We start from the raw sequence: 18,461 nt of genomic DNA on the forward strand, positions 1-18,461 counted from the left end.
TTTGTCAACGTTTTAGTTGACAAAAATATGGAGGCCTGATTTTCCAAGTTGGGGATCTGGCAATGGGCTAGCAACCCATTCCTGTAAAAAATCTCGTGCTAAGAAAGCCGGACAGACTGAGAAAATGACACACGAAAAGTTAAACATGGAATGTTAGAACAATGTTACAGGTAGGGAAATTGCAAAGTATAGCAGAAGAGTTAAAGAAATATGAATTTGATTTTACAACATTACAGGAGATAAGATGGAGAGGAAAAGGAAGAATAAACAAAAAAGATTATATTACGTATTATAGTGGTGCTGAAGAACAAGGAAATTATGAGGTAGGATTTATTATTAGAAAGAAGATAATAAAATCAATTTTAGGATTCATGCCAATAAATGAAAGAATTTGTAATTTATGAATTAAAGGGAAATTCCATAATATCACTTCTATAATACTTATATTAACATATATGCCCTGAATGAGAATGCAGATGGATTGTGATAGATCAATTTTATGAAGATTTACAAGAAACGTGAAAAAATAAATAAAAATGATGCATGACAATATTAGAGGATTTTAATGCAAAAATAGGGTAATATGGCATTTTTCACGAAGTAACTGGAAAAGTACAGTTTACATGAAGAAACCAGTGAAAATGGAAATAAGACTTATACAATTAGCAATATCAAATAAACCTAGAATAATAAGTACGTGTTTTCAACATAAGATACATTTGGGGACCTGAATTATTCCAACAACCATAGAATGTAATCAAATAGGTCACGTCTTGATTTCAAAAAGATGGGCAAGTTCAGACAATGATGTATGAGTATATAGAGGAGCAAACTGTAACTGATCATATTTTAGATGAAATTAAATTTATATACAGAATATCAAATGTAGACCAAAAGAAAACTGAAAAGATAAAGAAATGGAACACTGAAGCATTCCAAATAGAGAAATAATTGATAGATATCAGAAGAAAATAAGATATTAAAACAATAGAAGGAAAAGAATAGAGAAGAAAAATGGACCTTAATCCAACAAACAATTATAAATGCAGCTGAAGAAGAAATAGGATGGTATAGGAAAAATAGAAATGAATGGTTTGATGAAGAAAATAAGGAATTAATTGAATTGAAAAACGAAGCAAGGAAAAAAATATTCATAAAGTAACACAAGAAATAATAGAGAAAAGAAAGCAGGCAAACAAAATTTGTAAAAAGAAAAAGAAAGTGGAACAAATAGTGTATTATAAGGAATTATTTATGACAGTAGAAGAATATAGGAATATGATCAAAATAATTGTAGAAATATAGAAGAAAGAATTCATATATAAAAGAACTTAAAAGAAATAGTGTAAATAATAAAACAAATTTGAATACATTATGGAAAATTATAGAGACAACTACTGTGTTAGAGCAAAACTTTAATATATACCAAAATGAACACTCGATGTTTCGACCTTCATATCAAGGTCATCGTCTGGAGCATACACATATATACAGAGAAACACAATCCACATGGTTTGCTAAAGTTACTGACCAACTGTTACAACAATTATTAACCTGACCTCTGGTGAAGAAAAAACTTTACTACATCAAAGCTAGAGTCCTATTATTAATATTATCTATTAGGTTACAAAATTCAAATTGGGCTGGAAATCGACATGTTTATATATATATATATATTAAAAAAAACTGTGATTATATATATAATTTTTAACCATTTGGTATGGAATAGTTTCCAATAAAAGCTGAAAATTGCTTCAAGTCCTAAAGTATGCTAGATATTTAGTAGGCTGAATATGTGCCATCAAAATTCTTGGAATTTTTATGACACCATAATTGTTGAGATTGTACTTCATAATTTATATATTGATTCCCAACAAGCATTTCATAAATTAAATAGAAAAAAATGATACATAGCTTGAAATTACTGTGAATACCAGGCAAATTAATTAGATTCATTAAAATTGCATTAGAAGGATCCAAAATAGTAGTTAAAATACGAGAGAAATTAACAGACCCCTTTGAAATAAACCATGGAATAAAAGAAGATGTACTTTCAGCAAGAATTTAACTGAGAAAGAATTAGTTAAAGATGGAAGGAATATTTTAAGGAATTATTTATGATGACAGTAGAAGAATAAAGGAATATGAAGATGAAAACAATTATAGAAATATTGAAGAAAGAATTCAAGAACTTATAAACGAACAGTGAAAAGTCAGCTACTGGAACAAATCCTAAAACATACCCCAACTCAACAGAGTTCAAGATCGGTACTATCAACATAAGATAGCTTGAATGGCAAAGAAATGGAGCTAGTAGAGAAATTGGAAGTACTAGATTGACATGATAGGGGTGACTGAAACAAAAAAAAAGACAAAATCTGGTGATGTCTTTCTGAGCAATAAATACAAAATGTTATATTCAGACAATGACAAACAAGGAAAAGGAATAGCTTTAGTATCCAACACTAAATACGAGGTCTTGAATGGCAGGCAAATATCAGAATGGGGAACTGGACAATAGACTTATTTGTGAAGTGAAGGAAAGGAAAAGAAGAAAGCATATCAAAAGGTAGAAGTGGAGGAACTTGAGGCTTTAGAGAAAGCAACTGACACAGTGATAAAGGAAAAGTTGGTCCTTGTTGGGGATCTAAATAGCCGAGTAGGAAATAACTGTTAGACATTCGAAAATATTTTGCGAAAATTTGGAGAAAAGAGCAAAGCTAATAATAATGACAAATACCTGTTGGATTTCTGCTCAGGACATGGACTAGTTATTGCTAACACAATGTTCCAACATAAAAATGCACAAAAATTCACATGGAGAGAAGAGGCAAGGAATAAGAAAAAGCTCATTGATTATGTTATTGTTGATAGTGATGTTTTCTCCCTGTGCAGGACATTAGAGTGTACAGAGGATTTGAAATTGGAAGTGATCACCATTAAGTCTTAAGCAGTATAAAATTAAATTTCATATTGAAAAGAAGAACATGTAAGAAAGTTTTAAATGATGATGTGAACTATAGACTAAAATACACAAATATTATTCAGAAAAAAAAAAAAAAAAAAGTTTGAGAACAGGAACCAAACCTTGGAGATTCAGTGGCAAGACCTTAAGAAAACATTGATTCAGTGAGAGAGGCATGTGGTGAGATTGTCTGCAAGGATAGAAAAATTAGAATTCCACGGTGGACACAGGAAGTTAAACAGGCAGTGAAGGAAAGGAAAAGAAGAAAGCATATCAAAAGTTCCTGGCAAATAAGTCAGCTTGTGCTCTTAAGAATACAGAGACAAATGTAAGAAAGCTATGTGTAAAACTAGCTAAACAAAAGTCATGAGAAGACTTTGGTAAGAATATAAAAAATAAATATATCAAGAGGATGGCATGATATTCTGGAGGTTGTTGACAAAGCTGAGAAATGGAGGAAAGAATGCTGTAAGAGGAATTAGAGATGATAACGGTGACATGAAAACTGGACAAAAAGATATCCTTCATGTAGGATCATCATTAAGAAATATTTGGTGACAATAACTTTTCAAGCCTTAATATCTGCTTGATATCCAATTCTGCACATTCCATCACTGAGTAAGAAATAAGCCTGGTTACCTCGGGGTATTATTGAGTGGTCTATAAGATATATTGCATGTATAGCGCTTATCTTTTCATCTATTATGTTCCATTAAAATAAATCAGAAATAATCAATAAAAATAGATGTGATGAGTAAGGTAAACACAAAACTAACCGTGACACAAAACGGACATGCAGACCAACACATTTTTTAAGTTCTATATACATATATATAATTTATTACCCCACCCACAGTATAGATGTACTATAGGTTCCCAACCTTGCATGACTGGGAGTTACAGCTACTGTTACTTTATTTGCTTGTAGTTTACGTTCTCATTGTTAGTATTATGTTACTTATGCTTTGTTTAATTTCGAATTGATACTCAAGACACCCTTGATACCTGGGAGAAGAATTTTAACTGCATGAAACCTTTTAAACACAAATGTTCAATTATATTAATTTTTGTTTAAATGTCTACTTATGTTTTAATTTGTTTACATATTTTATGGAGATATTCAAGTTCCACTTTGTCAACAACACTTAGTTGTAGCCAAACAACTCTGATGATTCTCACATTTTTTTATGTAAACCCACAAAAGGTAGTAAGCATATAGTAATTTAGCATTGTATGCTTATAATTTTAGAACTAGAAAAAACTTGCGTTTCATCATAATTTTATAAATGAAATATAAAATAACTACAAACAGTATGCCAGTTGCAACAATTTTTTTTTAAATTTTAAAGATGAGAATAAACTTAATAAACTATAGTTTAAGTCTGATAAAAATATAACAACACATTTTTATAATCTGCCATAATATATAAATTAATGAAAATCACAGTTGAACATTTTCACAAAACATACCACGCCCACCACGCATTCCTCCTCTACCACCCTGAGGGGTATATGACTGAGTTTTCCTTTGAGCTAACTGCACTGAAATCTTTTTTCCATCAAAGTCTTTGCCTGAAAGGTTAAAGTATTCAAAGCATTAGTGTGCAAATTAAGACAAATCAAATTTATTCAAATGTGTAAAATTATATACACTGCAAAATGTGTGACTGACTGATAGGTTAAAAAATTCCCAACATGCCATTTCAGCTTGATCCAGCTTAAGGATATCACAATCAACAATAGCATGCACAATAACTATTGTTATTTCTTTTGTCTTTCTTCGTGTGAATCGGCACATCCTGAACCTACAGTTATTAGCTTTGCTTTTTTCCCAAAACATTACAATGTATGGTAATAATTTTCCTACTCTGTTTAAATCTCCACCAATGACTTTGTTTTATTAGTTGCCTTCTCTAATTACCTGAAAAAAATCACTGCTTCATCTTTAGCAAAATCTTCTGTAGTACTATAAGGCACATGCAAGTCTCAGTGCCCAACTGCTTATTTTGATGTTACTACTTAACTTCCTGCCATTCAAGATTATCTTTGTGTTAAAACTTGTCAAGAATTGTACGCTTGTGCTTCATGACTAGACTCCCTTTACATAATATTGAGGTTAATGACTTCACATTAATTACCTTTGTATTTCATAATGCAGAACACATACTCAAAACAGTTTATTGAGGGCTTGGCAATGGGAGCCAGACCCAGAAGAGATGCCAAAGTTGATTTAATGCAGATCATATATTTCCCATCACAATTCAGCTCAATTCTTAACATCACCTGTTGTGAACTTTAAACCCACTTTTCAAATCGAAAAGTTATATTATTAAGACCTCCATGGAGTGGGACTCACCGAGGGAGACTACATTACCCGCATCAGATGTCATACTACCTGCATTCACCACATCCAATGGCAACATTCCAATCATGCACCACTATGACAGAAAAATCTAGCTCTCACCCCCGTCTTGATACCATTCATTATCAACTTCCAAGGATGCCCTCTTCACCTCTCTCCACCATCCATAAAATGAAAAATTCAATCTACTGGTATCCTGTATTATTCTTTCAAAAGTTTGTAAGTCTCAATTATGTCACACCTTTTTCTCTTGTTGGCATTATATTTTTCTGCAGTCAACAAATTATGAAGATTTATCATCATCATCAGTATCCACAAGCCTGATATCTTTAACAGGCTTCTCTCCACTATTAGAATCACCATGGAAACCAGACCTGATATCACAAGTGAGATACCAAAGCCTTGCAACAAGACAAAATGACTCCCTTATCTTTACATGCCAAGGTTAGTTTCAGCATCACAATTATCCTATGAGTTGTATTTGCCAACTTTGCTATTATGGCCCTTGATTTGACCTTCTATCTATTAAATCTCCAAGATTGCTAGGCTGATCAGTTTTTTCTAGTATAATCCCACCAATATAATGAGACTGGAATATCAACTCATACAGAGTGCATGACTATACATTTAATAGCATTAAATTAACAGCCATTTTCACATATCCACCATTCCAGACTATTTAAATCTGTATGTAGTGCATATCTGCCACATGCCTCATTAACCTACCTATCTTTACATCATCAGCAAACAGCCCTGCCACATGTCAAATCCTCTCGATATCATTAATGTACAGATTAAATAACAATGGACTAGGGACTGATCCTTGTGTTACACCACTGGTAACCTTAAATCTTGCAGATTCACATCCACCATATACAACTTTTATCTGTCAGTCAGCCATCCTGTTATCCACTTTATCAGCCAACTCCATATTCTCCAATTTATGCAACAGTTTCATGGTATATCCATTCCTCCTTGTGTAAATTAATGGGAACATTATTATAGAATGTGATTAAGTTGCTCAAACATGACTTCCTTAAGAGGTTGTTGTTCGTTGAGAAGTACAGACTCTCCACCAACCCATTTCTATATGCAAGCCCTAACCAACTTTTCCAAAATCTTCGCCACCACCACCCCAGAAGTTAAAATTGAAGGCTGTCTTGTATGTTGCAAGTTTGGTGCTAGAGCCAGTTTAATTTTAATTCAACTAGAATGATTTTTTTCCCTTTTTTTAATGGCTTTCGCACCGAAGTGCTTATATCAGTATTCAATTTTGTTAAAAAGAACCGATACACATTGAAAAGAAGAAAATTTTTATATTTTCGGATAGTTCCTAACAAAGAAACTGACTCTGACGAACATTTTTGTTGTTGTGAAAACAGGGTGTTTTTAGTCTGGTAGACGTGATTTTAATATATTTGGATAAGAAAATATCTGAAGTGTAAATTTATTTTAGGCGGCCGTGGATCCAGTATTTTGTAGTTATGTGATTTTATTTAAAGTGTATTATATTGTTTTTGTTTTATTAAATGTGTATTTTTTTTTTTTGTATTTGGTCTTGAGTCGATGATTTTCTGGATTCTAAAAGAAACAGTTAAAAGTCATTGCACGAATCGGAATCGAACCCTTGTGCAAACAATAAACACTCAGAGTATAAAAACAATCTTTACAGAGATTAATCTCCTAAACATAGGTAGCTTAGCTTGCCAGGTTGTTTGAAATGGCCTGCCAATGGAAAATTGCAGAATAACAAAAAAACCTGCAAATTTAATAAATATAAACTTATTTTCATGGAAGTTATTTTGAATTTAAAGCTGAGAACAGCTAAATTGTAGTGACTACTGATATACCCAATAGAGCACCTTTCAAACATTGCTAATCAATGCTCCATCAACAGAAATTTGGTTGTAAGAAATAAAATAATGTTTGAAACATGTGAGCCTTGGTTTAAACTGATAATGTGTCAAGTATTGAATTATTTAAGTTTACTCACTACAAAAAATTGTAGATTGAGCTGCACACTAAAAAATATCCTGAAATCACAACAGTGGCTATAAAAATTCTAACAATGTTTGGTCAACTGGGATTTGTGAAAACTTTTAGCTCATTAATATTCATCAAATCAAGATACAGAAACTCATTTATTGTATCAAACACTGGATGCCTTCAGAAAATCACATGAAAAAGCTATGACCTAACTACAAGGAAGGATATGAGACAAGAAGCTAATTCTCCAGAATTATGCCTGGTCCAGAGATTCAAGAGTCAAGGCCCTTCACACCATAAATAGTAACATTTCATGTAATTCTTCTCTTGGCAACTGATCTATGCAACTTAACTGAAGATCTTGTTATATTCCCATGATTTCTCAAACTAGATGCCTAAAGTAAAAATCTGATTCTGACAAACCTTATTTACCCAAATCATTCTTCGAAGTTCCTCTTCTAGAATTATTCTGAGCTTCGGCACAAGTGTGTTGCATAAATCTCACCGGGAACACACAGTAGGAATATGTTTCTGTAGTTCTCATGCTAAGTTTTATTTCCCTTTTTACAAATCAGTATCATAAGAGCTCTGCATTGATCATTTGGAATTTAACTTTCTAAATTATGCGGTGCAGCCAATACAAAACTTATAATTCAATATTTGAACATTTCTGCTTGAATATCATCTACTCCAGCTGTCTTGCAAGATTTCAGGTTTCTAATAACAGTTAAGCTCAATTAAAAAAAAAAGGTTAAAAGGACATTTCTCGTGTGCTCTTTCTGTATAAATTGATGCACATTTATGTTAGAACAATATTGTAAATACTATATACAATACTAAAAATAAAATAAAATAAAGATGTTTCATGTGCTATTACATTTTAAGGTCAAATATGTAAATACTGCTTTTAATTTTCTTAATGAGTTATATCCGATACTTTCATACCAAAGCTTTTGTAGAGAAAGTGGCATCTTCACGAATACTGGTGTGCTTTTTATATATGCATAATTTGGTCAATATGGCATATGATTTCATGAGCCCAATTCTGTTAACATCACTGTGTGCAGCCAACATTCATGTGTTTATCAGTACATAGAGAGTTGCTAGCTATAATCTTCCCACTGCATGAGTTAATATGCAGTGGGGAGATTATGAGAACACGTAGCTGCAGCAGCACTTCACAAGATTGGAACATAACTACTGTTATTTTTAATGAGCTAAAAACACTCCGGTTAAGTAGGAAGGATGTCTGTGTATCGGACTATTATCTATTATAACGATACAAAAGATATATCTGACTGCCAAAGAGCAGATCAACGATGCTGTGTTAGGATATAACAACTTGTGGAGGCACACCTCTGCCGTAATCCTGTAAGAATTCTGAAAGTGATCATGAGAGATAAATGCGTTGCAGAGAACGATGTCACATGCACTAACTGATGACCTGAGGGGGACTACTGCCATTCTATTGGCCACTAACACAACTTATGCTGCAGATGCTAATAAAATCAAAATCACTTCTCTGGCAGTTCGAGAATAACAGACACAGCCCTAAACAACACCTTGTTTCATGGTAAGCAGACATGAAACACCTTGTTTCATGTCTCCAACCACACAACAGTGGTTGGAGACATATGTGCCTGACCATCTGGAAGTTCTGATCTGAATATAATGGACTCGAATTATGGTTCAAAGCTTGAGAGAGTAGCCTACAAGAAACAACAACCTCAGCATCGCCAATCTGAAGGAGGATTTGGGGCAAGCAGTAAGGAACCTTGCATTGTTAGCATTTAAATATGTAAACAGGTCTAATTTACCCACACATCGGCACTGTTCTGTTGTATAGATCTTGACCTTTTACCATGTGACATCGTTATTTAAAAACAAAGGCAAATGAGGGACATTTCGAGCATTGAGTGCTGCTACATGCATGTTATATTGTGGTTTGTATGTGCTAAAAGCTGTAAACAATTTACTGATAGATTAAAGGTTTATGCACTGTTCAAGTTGTAACAGTATTGCTAGACTAGGTACACACACTTAATTATTTCCGTGGCATTTATTCAGTTCTAATATCTAAATTGTGACAACCGAGTTATCCAAAGAAAAATTTTCACTTGAGCTACTAATCTAACTACACGATCAAGTACCCACTAGCCCATTTGCTGAGTGCTCAGCATATGTGTTAACCAATGGCCTTGAATCCAAGAATGGATGTTTTGTGAATATCTTGGGTAGTAAACAATGAGGTGTGATGCAGTCTTGTAGTGGTTTGAAAACATTACATGATCAAGTTTCTAAAGCAGGATTTTTGAGTTATATAACACTTGGCAAACCCATGGTGCTGAAACTAATAACACTATATGCTAAGAGCATTTTTATTGACTATCCTTAACCTTTGAGGATTGTCAATATAGTAATTAAAAACTTGATCATGTAGGACAAACTTCCTATCAACAATTTTACTCTAATTTTGTCCAGTTAAGTCAAAAGCATTTAACTGCATCAACTGACATAGAACTGTCTTACACCAAATCTTTTTCCTACCAAACTGTTTTGCTAACTTTTTTTTTTTTTTTTAAAGGCAAGCCTTATAAACTTAAGGAGGTGCTATACATGCTCATCCAGAGCAAGTTTTTTCCTTTCTTATTCAAGGCGACATATCATTAGACTATTATTTTTAAAATGTCACATGTAAAAGGTCAAGATCTATACAACAGAACAGTGGCAAGTGTCTGTAAATTACAACTTTTTACACTTTTAAATGCTAAAAATGCCAGGTTCTTACTAATACAGCAATCCCTTGATTAACGTGCTCTTTAAAACAGGAGCATTCGTTCCTCAGATTTCTTTTTTGACCCTTAATTTTTTTTAATAAAAGAATTAGGGTGTCTCAGGGCCTAGTTAAAGGAAAACCATGAAGTTGAAAGACAATAAAACATATTTAGAATATAAATTTATTATTCTGCTTCTTAACAAAGAATTGAGCTAATGTAGTTTGACAGACATTCTGTTTCTTTTTTTTCCATACAGCTGACGGTATGGCCCAATAGGGCCATACCGTCAGCTGTATGAAACTGGTTCTCTCTTCACCAGGGTCAGTCTCTAAGCATTGCTGCTTAAAAACTTCGATTGTACGAAAACTATTTTCAAATTGTTTCTGTGAAGCCTCTTTGGACTTGTGAGTGATTAAAGTTTCTTCATATTCTTCAGGATCTTCCTGCTGTGCATCTAAATTTAGCAGATCGGAATCACTCAACTTCTCAGAATGAGATTTAATTAACCTAGATTCATTTGAAGAGACTCTAAAATCATTTGCACAATGTGGAAGAATGTGCTTCCAAACGTTCACATATTGCTAGCAGTAATTTCTTTCGATTTTGCAACTTTATAATCAGGCTGAGATTTCTCCGATTTGGCTAGAAAAGTCTTGGAAGGCATTCGCTTCCAAAAAAAAAGGCAGGTTTCATCATTGACATTAAAATATTTGTTGAACACAATAATCCCTTTCTTACACAATTGTCTTCAAAATCTCTGGATATCTCCTTGTCTGCACTTGCAGCTTTGCATGTGATTAGAACATTATGTAGGCTATTTCTCTTTTTGAAACGCTCAAATCGCCCAGCACTAACATGGAATTCTTCTTTTCCATGATTTTTTTCCAGGTTACAAAGAGACTTTTGATTTAATAAGGTCAGTTTAGTGGGATCCATTTTTGGTTACAATCTTCGATCAATATTTTTAGAGGTACCTGTGGCATAGTATAATTATTATAAGAACACGTAAGACAAGAGTAATAATCTGTGGTCTTACATGTTCTTTTAATAATCTTCGATCCATGTAAAAAGAAGTCTCTCTAATTCAATCATTATAATACTTTGATTTCGAGTGCATGCATGATGAACTTGAAGCAGCCTTAGCTTTCTCTTTGTATTCAGCAGTTGATTCACCCATTTTGTGTTCTTGTCCTATCTTTGCTCTGGACTCACCTTGTTCATTTTTCTTTATTATTTCAAGTTTCTCTTCCAATCAGATTACTTTTCGAATCATTTTCACACTTCTATTTTTTGCTCACTAATTCTTTTACTCACGATTAAAGTTAGGAAAATAATTTAAAATAAAAAAGTAAGGAAAACAATTGCACAAGATATGATCAGCAAAATGCTATGTAAAGCAGACGACAAATTTTGGAACATAGTGTACATGGAAATAGCGTAGTATGCCATTAAAAATTAACTTTGTAAAATGTTTCAGATCGGCAACTAAATTATTTCACCCTGGTGAGTGAATTTTTAAAATAGTTAGCCATAAAAAATGTATAGATCAAAAATTTTTAAAATCTGTAACATTTATTTTTAAGATGCATATAGACGCACTAATCGGGGGGTGGGGGGGTTACATTAATCAAGGGATTGTTATATGTTAATTTTTCTTATGATCCTACACAACTGATGCCACCTTTTCACCCCCTTCCAATTTTTTTCAGATTCTGTTTTATTTCAAAGCAAACTCTCAAAGTCCATAAGTTGGTATGGATCCGAAGTAAAAGTCAAAGATGGTATGGCAAAGCTATATAGTTTTGCCATACCAGCTTCAACTGTATTGTACTGTGTAAATTTTTGCTCAAATAGCTAAAATATTTTAGCTATTCTATAGGTCATTCACTGAGAATGAAACTAATGTTTTCATTGTCTCTGCTGATTTTCACACCAAATTTATTAGTCATTCAATGCTCAATTCATTAATATTTTATATAATTAACTGTGAACCTGCATAAGATACTGTTGAAAAAAGAAACAAAGGAATTTATTTAAGACAGTTTGCTTTCATGCGTAATATTAGTTAGCTTTATTAAATCTAGATTTCATGTTGTTCTAAATCAGTTTTAAAATTTTATATATAAACATATCAAAAATATTTGTAAATGCCTGATAACTAACCATTAAACCAATTAATTGCCGATGTTGCAGTAGGGGGATCATCGTATGTTACTGTTGCCTCTCCTTTCCCTTTCCCTGAGGATTTGTCTTTATAAATCCAGATTTTCTGTTTTCCTGATCGTTTATCATTCTGAAAATAAACAGATTTATTAAGCATACAACAGTATATGGTTATTCACTTTCAGTATGGTCACTTAAATAGAATGGGAGAGGAAAGATTAGCAAAACAAGTGTTCTCTGCCAGGTTGGCAGGAAAACGACCCAGAGGAAGACCAAGATATAGGTGAATTGATACGGTACAAAGTGCCTTAGACGATAGAAATATAAGATCTGATAATGTTGGAGTCTTGACAAGTAACAGACTGATTTGGAGGAAAACTGTAGATAGGAAGTAGTAATGACATAAATTTTTCATGTAGTACTATCATATCCTGTACACCGCTTGAGGGTACATGGCAGAAATTTGATGATGATGATTGTCTTGTTACTGCTGACCTGCATACCATATCTATTACAAATTATTCAATTTAGCCAGGGAATCTTGCAGACTTGTAGCAGATTTATTTAGAAGTAAAACATCTTTATGCAGATGAAGTATAACATCATCTGCATAAAATAAAGGGCTGAGATTAACATCTCCAATTTTTATATCTGGTTTAATACCACTTTCTTTCATAATGTGATCCATATAGATAATGAATAACAGCGAGGATAATGTACATACTTATCTGACACCAGATTTAGCATTAAACCATCTTCCTGTACTTTCTTCAATTCTAACTGCTGATTTACAACTTAAATAAGGACTAAGTATTGATTGATATAATGCCCCACTGACAACATACAACTTTAGCATTTTGAATAGCTTTTCTCTTGGCACCCTGTCATATGCTTTTTCCATATCTACAAAACTTAAATACAGATATTTGTTATATTCCCTTGACTTCTCAACTATTTGTTGTAAAGTGAAAATCTGATCCCAATGGCTTCTGTTTGGCCTGAATCTGGCATGTTGTTCACCAAGCTTGTCTTCTACAATTCTTCTTAAGTATACGTGCATAAATCTTACCAGGAACACTCAGTAGGGAAATACCTCTGTAATTCTCACATTCAGTTATATTATACACAATATTATATTTCCCTTTTTATATATGGGCACTACGAGCTCTATTCCAATCATCGGGAATTCGTCCCTCTGTCCAGGCTTTCTGAACTATACTACAGTTTTACAGTGCAGCCACTGTAAAACTTTTATAGCTCCATACTTGAGCATTTCTGGTCGAATATCATCTATTCCTGCTGTCTTTCCACATTTCAGGCTTTTGATGGCTTTTTTCTACTTCAAATATAGATATGTATTCCTGATTGCATGCCTGGTCAGGTGTTTTTTACCATGTGCTGTCAATGATGGTTTCATTTAGCAGTTTTATGAAGTAATTACTCCATACTTCAAGGATATTTTTTTTCTCCAGTTTTCATGTCACCTTTATCATCTCTAATTCCTTTCAGAGAACTCTTTCCTCCATTTCTCCACAATATTAAATGATGGTACATGACAAGATCAAGAAATAGAATAGTTGTGTTTAGTAAATAAAAAGAACAGCACACGAAAAACACCAGTGATTGCAAATTTGAGGTAGCATGGATTTCACAGGAAAATCAGTATTAGCAATTTTTTTTTTTTTTTTAATTCAAGGAAAAGACCACATCATTTTTGTCGACTTACAATTTATGAATAAGATACTACAATCTAATAAAACTGCATAAACTAAATTTCTAATAAGAAAACAATATAAGAAAACAAAGCTTTTAAACAAATCTTAGCCTCAAACTGGAATTAAAATTGTATTTCTAATATTTAATGATTATCAAATATAGCAGTAGTTCTTAGTTACCAGATTTACTATTTACTATTTGCTAAGTAGCCAACTAGTGACATGTTGCATCATATCATTGTAGCCTCCCTACAACAGAACAAGTGTTTGTAATAACGTGACAACAAGTTAAAAGGAATGGCTATGCAATGGCAATGCTTAAATTTGTAAAGGCAAATGACAGGATACCACATTTTAACTTCATTAAATAACTTGTAGCAAATAAGGATGGAAATGAAGCTGGAGACAGATGCATAGATAATGGAAACAGATGGACATATAAACAGTAGTATACAGTGGAGTAGAATTCAAGAAGATGAGTAATCAGTGGTGCACCACAAAGCTCTGCATTTTGATTGTTGCAATTTCTACAATACAGGAAACCATTTTTGGGAGGAACTCTAGTTGCTTGCTGATGATGCAAAGCTAGGATGATTTAAATAGACATAGTATGAAACATAAGATAATAATGGCATGTTTAACATGACAAAGTGTAAGGCAAGAATATACTTGGGATAAGAAGATTACAAACTATATATTACACTAATGGAACTAGTTTGCAAGAAACTGAAGAGGGTACAAATTTTGGGATGATGTAGAGGAGTACATATTGTAAAAGCAGGCAAAATAACTCAAAGAATCAGGATTATGAAACAGACTCTGACAAGTAGAAATAGAAGCCATTATTCACCATTATAACAGCTAGAACCATATCTAATCTACAATGCACCACTTGGATTTTGTTAATGGAAATTAACAACATGATATAATAAAATTTAATTTTTTTTATTATTTCACTAAAATTGAATTAGAATCATCAGGTGAACACTACATTAGTATCAACATGTGCATGCAGGCACTACATCAGTAAGTGAAAATGAACAGGAGAAATACAGGAAGGCCTATCATTCTAAATTATGCTACCTTTTGACATTGCTGTTATTCCTGGCCGTTGTCTATCTGCAAGAGGTCCCAGATGAGATGCAATTTATTCAGGGTTAGGATAATTAGCGAGTATAGAAGCAGATTCAATGAAAAGTCTCTCAAACTTAAATAGCTTCAGGAATTAGGTGGTTTTTTTTCATGGTGGAGGGTATCCAAGGCCTGATCTGCTAAATCTGAACAATCATAGTAGTGGAAATAACATTAACGGTAACATTATAATATCTTAACATTGGCTGTCCTGCTTATTTGGCCACAGTAAGAAAGACTGCAGCTGATTTAACATTGTATTCTCTTTAGGATTTTGGCCACATTTTCAATGGCGCAATAGATATATGGGATGGTGATGAATTTGTTGTAGTCTATGTTTGGAGGGGGAGGGTTTTCTTTAATCGATAGCAGCTGCAACCAATGGCTGAAAAGATGTTTTGTATGTAGTTGAGTTCAGTATTATCAGAGCAAATCAATTTTGCCACATTGACCATGCTTTTTATAATGCCATGTTGTTGGGGACGGAGGAACTTGGTGGATTTTATATATATGTTCAATAAGGACAACCAGATTCGTTGGTAAGTCAACTTCTGATGTGAACTTCTTTTGGCACCTGATGAAGTTCATCAGGTGTCAAAGTACAAAGGTATATACAAAAAAGACTGACAGAAACATTGCACACTAACAACAGACCTATCAAAAACTGTAGTTAGGTTTAAATTGGAGTCTGCACTTCAGCTCTACCTACATTTCTATGTGTGCGTGTGATCTCGCAAGAAAGCCAGCACAGAACAGCAGAGCTATGCAAACCTGGCAAATTGTAGCTAAGGTATTAATTCACGTGGGTAGAATCGAGGGTGATTTCTTTTGACTCCAGGATGTCTTTCAACTTCATTGTAACATTTGTGAATATTAGAAGTTTGATTCCAGTTTATAGTTTATGAACTGGAAAGACGTATAACCACAGAACTGAACCACTTAATGTCAGTGCTACAGCATAAAAATTCAAGCACAAAGAAATAAAATGATATCGTATCATGTGCTGCAGATTTTCATAGATCAGAATGTCTACAACTGCTATTTGAATTGTCCAACTTCCAAACAAAAGTTCATATATACAATATACAAGCTATATACCAGAAATAGATCAGACAGACCTATTCATACTGCATATGGTCCATTTAAACTCACTGAATTGGTTACATAATATCATCATCATGCCTATCAAGGATTTAGGCCTAGAGTGGCCTGTTCCAGCTTAGAAGTCATCATTGAATCGCTTAAGAAGACGACCTAGTTTTCTTTTTCCTAATGGTTTGTTTTGGTAATCTTTCTGTTTTCATTCTTTCAATGTGTTCCATCCATATATGTTTATATTTTTAACTTTTTTTCTATTACTGACTCATGGTTTAATTCTTTCATAATTTCTTTTGTGATCAAATAGAGTATACTTTGTAATTTTTCTCATAAACTTCATTTCAGCTGTTATTAATCTTTGTCTTTTTGTCTTATTGCCAGATTTCACTTCCATACATTAGGACTGGTAGGGATAATGTATTGTATACTTTTAGTCTGGTTTGTTTTTGAACTAGGTTTGGTTTAAATATACAGTTAATCACACCCTGTTATTTTTAAATATTTTGCAATTTTTAGGTTTATATCTTTTTCATTTGCATATGTAATCATACAACCTACATAGTTAAATGAATTCACCTGTTCTAAAATCTTGTTATCTATTACTATTTTAGTTCTTACTGGATCTTGTCCTTTAAAGGCCATAGTTTTTGATTTTCTATTGATATTATCATACCATAATCTTTGGCTATCTCGTTTAGATTTAAAATAGCTTTCTGTAAGTTATCTTCAGAATTTGTAATTATTATTTGGTCGTCGGCAAAAAAGGAGAGTGTTTAAGTTCACAGTAGGAGAAATAATAAATGATATTCATTACAAAAGTTTTGTATATGTTGGTGAAAGCATTTATGTGTATCATTGAAACACAAAAGCATTTGTGTGTCAATGATATTGAAAATATCAGGTACAATTTGAAATGATTTCAACTTGTGTGTGTGTATATGCAAATACATCTATTTGTTTTACATTAATTGTGTGCCATACTCAGTGAGCGGATCATAAATGAACAACTGTTACATATATTTTCTGCAGCCAAAAATTTGAAACAGAATGTTAGAGGTGTGACTTTTTTCCTTGACTACTTGTATTAGAAACTATAACTCATTTTAGGAATGTTAGTGAAGTGAGTAATATTTATTATCCAACTAGTTTCACTGATTTTTTGCTATCGGCATCTTCAGGGATACAATTGGTAGGCGATATGAAAGTAACAGACTAGGTTTTAACTGACAGTTCTAATTCATACAAAATTAGTACTGTGCGTGAGACAATACGCGTGTCACAGGTACATGATTTATTTGTTGAGAGACATAATGTAATTGGCATGAAAGTTCATTTCTTTAGTGTTTAGTGATCTAATTAAAGTTTTCCATATATCCGGTAGGATTAGACCTTGATTCTTATTTAGGTTTCCTGTTGAATGGGTGACTATAGCAGCTTCCTTGAAGGTTCTGGAATGGTAGTTCTCTTCTATATAGGGCATATGACTCTTATCCACTCAATAAAATGGTTGGTAGTGGCGAAGTGGGAAGAAAGGCCTGAAATATCTTGTTTGTTGTATCTAACATAGCCTATGTGCTCCTTCTGTTTCGTTTTGAAGCTTCTAGAGGTCTGACCAATGTAACTAACACCACAGGAACAAGGTATTTCATATACTCCAGAGTACTTGTAGAACGTATGAAGGTCTTTCGGTGACCTTTCCGAATATTAGAAGTATTTTGTTAGATGTCATGTTTAGTGCTATAATAAACCTGTTTTGCCTGTATGCATGTAGCTTGTCTGTGTGTGTGGGGGGGGGGGGGGGGGGGTATTATCAAATGTCATTTCAGTTCCCTCTAATTAAACTAACTGTTGCTAAATATAGTAAAAAAAACTGTAAATGTTTCTGTACTGTATTTAGTGATACAATAAAATTACTTATTTTTCTTGTTTCTGCAGTATGGTGGCTGTTGAGGGCAATGTTTTTTTTTTATGCCATAAGAATATTTTCACTCCAGTTTTCTAAAAGAACATAGTAAGTAAAAATGCATCTACTCCTGAATACAAATGAATCTTATAAAAAGTGGACTGCATCTGTTGATCTTCAATAAAATCCTAAAATATGTGGTCTATTAATGATAACACAGAAGTCACTGACAAAAAAAGTTATATAATGAACTTTTTCAAAAGGGTGGATAATTACAAAGATGATTGGAAATTTAAATATTACCATGTAAGAATCGGTAATAAAAGAAAATTCTTAGAAAACCAAGCAAAATTATAAATAA

General features: G+C 33.0%; 1 protein-coding gene across 2 annotated transcripts in view; it reads right to left on the reverse strand.

The window, feature by feature from the left end:
* The window catches only part of LOC150101996 (uncharacterized), a 141,710-nt gene that overhangs the window by 14,620 nt on the left and 108,629 nt on the right, over positions 1-18,461 (reverse strand). For both annotated transcript variants that reach the window (XM_090400122.1, XM_090400121.1), the window contains exons 10-11: positions 12,254-12,383; positions 4,436-4,537 (exon numbers count right to left, since the gene is read on the reverse strand). In XM_090400122.1, coding sequence (XP_090256248.1) covers positions 4,436-4,537; positions 12,254-12,383 — 232 coding nt within the window. The remainder of the gene's footprint in view (positions 1-4,435; positions 4,538-12,253; positions 12,384-18,461) is intronic.

Source organism: Typopeltis vanoorti, chromosome 11 (genome assembly GCF_054136105.1).
Source record: "Typopeltis vanoorti isolate ZY-2024b chromosome 11, IOZ_Tvanoo_1.0, whole genome shotgun sequence".
NCBI lineage: Eukaryota > Metazoa > Arthropoda > Arachnida > Uropygi > Thelyphonidae > Typopeltis > Typopeltis vanoorti.